Raw genomic sequence first — 6,297 nt, 5'->3', positions numbered from 1 at the left:
TTAGGACACTAAAGAGTTCTTTCTACTGACTCTGAAAAACACCAAAAGAAAGATGCCCAGGGTCTCTGCTCATCTGCGTGAACGTGCCTTAGGCATGCTGCGAGGCATGAGGACTGCAGATGTGGCCAGGGCAATAAATTGCGATGTCTGTACTGTGAGACGCCTAAGACAGAGCTACAGGGAGAGAGGACGGACAGCTGATCATCCTCGCAGTGGCAGACCACGTGTAACAATACCTGCACAGGATCGGTACATCCGAACATCACACCTGCAGGAGAGGATGGCAACAACTGCCCGAGTAACACCAGGAACGCACAATCCCTCCATCAGTGCTCAGACTGTCCGCAAAAGGCTGAACTGAGGGCTTGTAGGCCTGTTGTAAGGCAGGTCCTCACCAGACATCATGGGCACAAACCCACCATCGCTGGACCAGACAGGACTGGCAAAAAGTGCTCTTCACTGACGAGTTGCGGTTTTGTCTCACCAGGGGTGATGGCCGGATTCACATTTATCGTTGAAGGAATGAGCGTTACACCGAGGCCTGTACACTGGAGCGGGATCGATTTGGAGGTGGAGGGTCCATCATGGTCTGGGGAAGTGTGTCACAGCATTAATGGATTGAGCTTGTTGTCATTGCAGGCAATCTCAACACTGTGCGTTACAGGGAAGACATCCTCCTCACTCATGTGGTACCCTTCCTGCAGGCTCATCCTGACAATGCCACCAGCCATACTGCTCATTCTGTGCATGATTTCCTGCAAGACAGGAATGTCAGTGTTCTGCCATGGCCAGCGAAGAACCCGGATTTCAATCCCATTGAGCACGTCTGGGACCTGTTGGATCGGAGGGTGAGGGCTAGGTCCATTCCCCCCCAGAAATGTCCGGGAACTTGCAGGTGCCTTGGTGGAAGAGTGGGGTAACATCTCACAGCAAGAACGGGCAAATCTGGTGCAGTCCATGAGGAGGAGATGCACTGCAGTACTTATTGCAGCTGGTGGCCACACCAGATACTGACTGTTACTTTTGATTTTGACTCCTTTGTTCAGGGACACATTATTCCATTTCTGTTAATCACGTCTGTGGTACTTGTTCTGTTTATGTCTCAGTTGTTGAATCTTATGGTCATACAAATATTTACACGTTAAGTTTGCTGAAAATAAACGCAGTTGACAATGAGAGGACGTTTCTTTTTTTTGCTGAGTTTATATCACGGTAGCCACTCCTGTTCTGCTGCTTTCCTGAGGCCATCATTTAAAAAGCATTAGAACCTCACATTCTGTACATTTCCAATTCAGAATACATTTTCTTTAATACAAGGACCTACTCAACAAAATCTCTGCATGCACGCAACTCAATTTTAATGTAGTCTGTGATGGAGAAAATCAATTAAAATGTGAAGATTACAAATTCACTCACTTCTATCAAGTAAAAGCTTGAGCCCTAATAGCAATTAATGATCCGTTCTTGCATCACCACATCAAACTTTGAGCAAGAAATGATGAACCAGCTTTAAAGTTCCCATGCAGTCTTAATCATTTTTAAATCACTGTATGTCTAATAAATCACTGTGTCTTTATTTCATGAAAATATTTATTTCCCTGGGGCTCCTTTTGCCATTGAAATGCTCAGTCTGATCGTGTTGATACACACTTAAATATATTAATATACACAACCCTGATTGGCAGATAGGATCATCTAGACTGAGCCTACCCTGCTCACCCCTTCAAAGTAGGATACATATGCAAATAAAAGATAACTGGTCATTGGTCAGAATAATCAGATCAGTTTGCCAAAAAAAATCCACCTTAGGTTGAAATTCTAGTTTTTTTTTTTTCCCCAAACAGCTCTTACAATTGTGATAATGCCCCTTTTATGTAACAAATTTCAGGATGTTATTTTGACCTCAGTGTGGGACTGCCATTAACTGCACTGCCCCTTCAACCCCATTCAGTTCTGACTTTGACTTTCCATCCTCCAGGGGGAGGGGGCAGAAGGGAGGGAGGAAGGTCAGGAATGGTGAGGAAATGTGGAGGTATGTCATTCTCTGGTTGATTATCTTCATCCTCCTCATCTTCCTCTTTCAGAACACTGTAGAGAGTATAATACTTTAAGAAAAAGGGGAAAAGTATATTTTCACACTAACTGTATCAAATCTGACTCCATGCAAGCGTAAATAACATATTTTAGCACTAACATGCACTGCATGTACATGCACTGTAGCCTTTGACCATTGATTCATACTGTACCTTCCACTGCTGAGGGCGGCTCTCTTCTTCTCTCTCCTGGTGAGCCACTCCTCTATGCTCCGCTCAGGGGACGATCTGTGCTCCGGGTCCTCTCTGCTCCGTCTTTCATCTAGACATTAGACTACACCTCTTAATATGGATTTCATTAACACAATCACCATGGGAACATTGAATTCTGAGTGAAATTAGTGAAGATGATTACTGTTAGAGATTTCATTGAACCACCTAAATTAACAGAGTGGCATTGTGTGTTCATAATTGAAATACCCGAGTAACTTGCCACCACAATGATGGAAAATTGTACTTCTTAAAAATGTTAGCATCATGCAAGGTGCGACAACAATGACAGCATTGCTCATAAATTAACACTCTCAATATGAGGACCATGTCCATGGCAGACAGTGCCATCTTGTGGAAACAACTTACCTTCAATCTGCATTCTTAAGTTCTCCATGTCCCTCTCTGACATGTGAGAGAACCTACAGTTGTTGCCAAACACACACTGGCCTGATGCAAAGGACAAAAAAAGAAGCATTACACACCGATAGTTGTAAGGGTCTTTCATTAAAATGTTCATTATATCTTTGTTGTCTTTACCTGTCTGAAGAAATTTCCTGCAGGGTTTCTTAGTTTGTTCATCATACAGGATGGCTGCTGCATCTGTGATGAGAAAAGAGGTGTCATATTGTCTACAGCCTGTTACGACAAGTATCTGTCAGATGTTGCCAGAAGATACCAACCCTAACGGAAAACATACAGTAGCCACAGCAACCACTTTGGAATGGCAGTGTCAGCCAATTATCTCCATTGTTGTTCAACGTGATGTGCCATTCAATAATGGCTGCTGTGGCTACTGCTAGCTAGCATGAAGACGATAAGGGCAGTTTTCCAGGAAAACTGGCAGTAAGTTTTTCAATCTTCTCGATGGAGCAGTGTGGATAACGGTAAAACATTTGGAGTACAGTGGCATATCCCCATCCCTGTACTGAGGTATGCTTTCTGACCACAGTGCAGCTCAGTGTAAACAAGCGTAAGGGTAGGATTGGTATCTTCTGGCAACTGTCATAACAACAATGGACTGCAGTTTCATTTAGAAAAGGACTCGAACTGAAATGTATTTGATCACATCATTCTGAATTGAACCCCAACCATCTCTTTATGCTGTTATTTTGTTTAATTACGTTACATGTCTTCTAATTGGTTACTGTGTCAAACCTTTAAGCCCCGATCTGATGATCTGAAGTCAAAACATGTTGGCCCTGCTATTTTTAAATATGTCTATTGAAATTCCAAATAAATAAAGCCTTTTTAAATCAAGACGTGCCTGCATTCGTTCTTTAAGAGCACAAGATAATTATTTTTTCTACATTTAACATTTCTGAAGTAGTGGCCACCATCCTTTTTCAAAGAGCACCTTATACCAAGTCTCCATTATTAGCCTTTTTTTTTTAAAGGTCAATCAGCAGTTGCTAAATCCATTTTTAGAGTTACAAATTAATGATATGTACCCACTGATTCTTAAAGATTATAAATGCCTCATGAGCTTAGTTTAACTGTCATCGGAATGCAAAATATGCTTGTTTTACTCCAATGTTTGTAAACAAAGTAAATGTAAACAAACACGGTATAGCCTAAAAAAAAACATGGTTAAAACAATAATTCTGATATTATCGATGGTCAGTCCCTGTCCTTGCGTCCAAAGCTCTGTCTAGGAATTTGGGAGTGATTACATTTCTCCAGCCCCATCCCTCAGCTTTCTACCGAAACAGTGGCTTTGTTATTGTTTTAACTACTGATTGGCCCTTTAAGAGCACCATGCAGTTTTTTTCTGACCCACAAACCATGTTGGACAAATGGTGCATGCAAGACAACTGGGAACTCCCACCCCCAAAGAAATCTGACTGGGAAGACACTTTTTACGGTCATCCAACTCGGAATTACAAGTCAGAAGCTCAGGCATAAAAAAAAATAATAATAATATTGAACCTTTATTTAACCAGGTAGGCCAGTTGAGAACAAGTTCTCATTTACAACTGCAACCTGGCCAAGACAAAGCAAAGCAGTGGGACAAAACAAAACAGAGTTGCACATAAACAAACGTACAGTCATTAACACAATAGAAAAAAAATCTATGTACAATGTGTGCAAATGTAGAAGAGTAGGGAGGTAGGCAATAAATAGGCCATAGAGGCGAAATAATTACAATTAAGCATTAATACTGGAGTGATAGATGTGCAGATGATGATGTGCAAGTAGAGATACTGGGGTGCAAAAGAGCAAGAGGATAAGTAACAATATGTGGATGAGGTTGTTGGGTGTGCTATTTACAGATTGGCTGTGTACAGGTACAGTGATCGCTAAGCTGGTCTGACAACTGATGCTTAAAGTTAGAGGGAGATAAGACTCCAGCTTCAGAGATTTTTGCAATTCGTTCCAGTCATTGGAAGCAGAGAACTGGAAGGAAAGGTGGCCATCATCCTAGATTTCTGACTTCCCTGACCTGTTAGTTTTTTTGTTCTCAGTTGTCTTAAACGTACCATGAAACTCTTGGGAAATGAAATGACTTACCCCTGAAATTGTCAAACCAGGCCTTTTTAGATCTGTGGTGTTGAACACCATACAGGTGTTTTTTCCTGTTGTGCATGTTGTCCTGAAAGGACCGGTCACAGTAGTCGCAGTAATACCGCTTCCCCATGGTTGAGATTCTGGTCTTCACTTCAGTCAGCTGTAGGTACCCTCACATCTCTGAAACAAAACACGCAATGATTTGCAACAATGACTACCACAATATAGGCCTAATCAAAGTGCTAAGACCTTGAGGTGCTTACAATAAATTTCACTTCAACTTACTGAGCCAGTGGGTAGGACAGTTGGTCCTTTAAACAGAGGGAATTTGAGTCAAAATATCTAAAGCAACTTATTAAACAACTTTCCAAACGTGGGTCTGTTATAGACAAAAGTCCTCTGCTTACCTCCTGTCAAAATAAAAGTCCCCCACAAGTATTCCTTTTTTGTCAACATATGGCGCACCTGCAGGACTGTTATTTTGACACGAGGTAAGTGGAGAAGAAATGGGTCTACAACAGAACCACGTTTGGAAACGCTTTAATAAATGTTATTTCTTCAGATATTTTGACTCAAATTCCCCCGTGTTAATGACCAACCGTCATGACCACCGGCACAGTCCGTTTGTGTAAGTAACGCTATATTTAACTTCTGAGGCGTATTCATTACACCGAACCTGTTGCAAAACGTTTCTTAAACGGAAGCAAACGGAACGAAACGGGGAGGGACATACCTTATTTTTTTCAATACAAACTCTCGTGTTGCTGTTTGCTTCCGTTTGGTTCTTAAACGATAAACTGCTTCCGAAATGAATACTCAATGCCAATACAAAAGGGACCAACGCTGTAGTGTAAACACACAAGCCTTGCTAATAGCAGCTACTACTGGGTATGCAGACTTTTGCTCCAACCTTACTCTACACACCTGATTATATAGGCTTCTAATCCCGCAACCCCCTGCTCATCAGGGATTTGATTAGTTGAGGCAGGGCTGGAGAGAGCTGACTGCAGACCCTCTCACTCCAGCCAGGAGGGGAGGGGAGGGAAAGGAACGGAAGCTAACGCAACCTTTGTCTTTTAGTGTAAAGAAATAAGCAATACGAACCCTTTTATGTGAGAATTTAAAGACAATCCAAGGGACACTCAATAAAAGTTTTCAGCCAACGTTACATTTTAGGAAACTGTTTAGCTCTAAACTGTTAAGTTGTTATGAATTCGACAAAAGATTATTCGGAGCGAATAAATTTGTCAGCATCTTATCAGCAACACTAAAAATAAGTACTTCCGGGTTACGGAACGGCGGACTATTTCAAAATAAAAGTCCCCCGCGTAATGGTAGAAAAGTGGCATTAACCGGTAGTTATTCATGAGGTATGTTTAAACATGAAGAAGGATTCATATTTGTTCATATTTAACTGACATTTGCATCACATTTGTGTTTTAGAACATGCTCCATGGTCAAATAAATGCCCCCAATGCAAATGTAT

At 41.6% G+C, this 6,297-nt stretch overlaps 1 protein-coding gene across 4 annotated transcripts; it reads right to left on the bottom strand.

Annotated features, from left to right (window-relative positions):
• Positions 1 to 1,189: 1,189 nt before the first annotated feature.
• Positions 1,190 to 6,092, bottom strand: zmat5 (zinc finger, matrin-type 5). Of its 4 annotated transcripts, none has more exon segments than NM_001139637.1 (6): positions 1,190 to 2,088; positions 2,247 to 2,355; positions 2,673 to 2,753; positions 2,844 to 2,906; positions 4,815 to 4,991; positions 5,916 to 6,055. In NM_001139637.1, coding segments are annotated over 5 exon segments (531 nt in total). In that variant the 5' UTR covers positions 4,942 to 4,991; positions 5,916 to 6,055; the 3' UTR covers positions 1,190 to 1,937.
• Positions 6,093 to 6,297: the final 205 nt, after the last annotated feature.

This window comes from Salmo salar, chromosome ssa01, assembly GCF_905237065.1.
Source record: "Salmo salar chromosome ssa01, Ssal_v3.1, whole genome shotgun sequence".
Taxonomy (NCBI): Eukaryota; Metazoa; Chordata; class Actinopteri; order Salmoniformes; family Salmonidae; genus Salmo; species Salmo salar.
Note: the sequence above shows the minus strand (reverse complement) of the source record. Positions and strands in the feature narration are given on the sequence as shown.

What these genes read in the sequence shown, in the direction of transcription:
- zmat5 (XM_014128407.2), bottom strand. Translation starts at nt 4,941, where the DNA reads ATGGGGAAGCGGTATTACTGCGACTACTGTGACCGGTCCTTTCAGGAC. An exon ending in CTGGTTTGACAATTTCAGGG is followed by an intron (nt 2,907 to 4,814) that starts GTAAGTCATTTC and finishes TTCTCATCACAG; the next exon opens with ATGCAGCAGCCATCCTGTAT. An exon ending in GCCGCCCTCAGCAGTGGAAG is followed by an intron (nt 2,089 to 2,246) that starts GTACAGTATGAA and finishes TACTCTCTACAG; the next exon opens with TGTTCTGAAAGAGGAAGATG.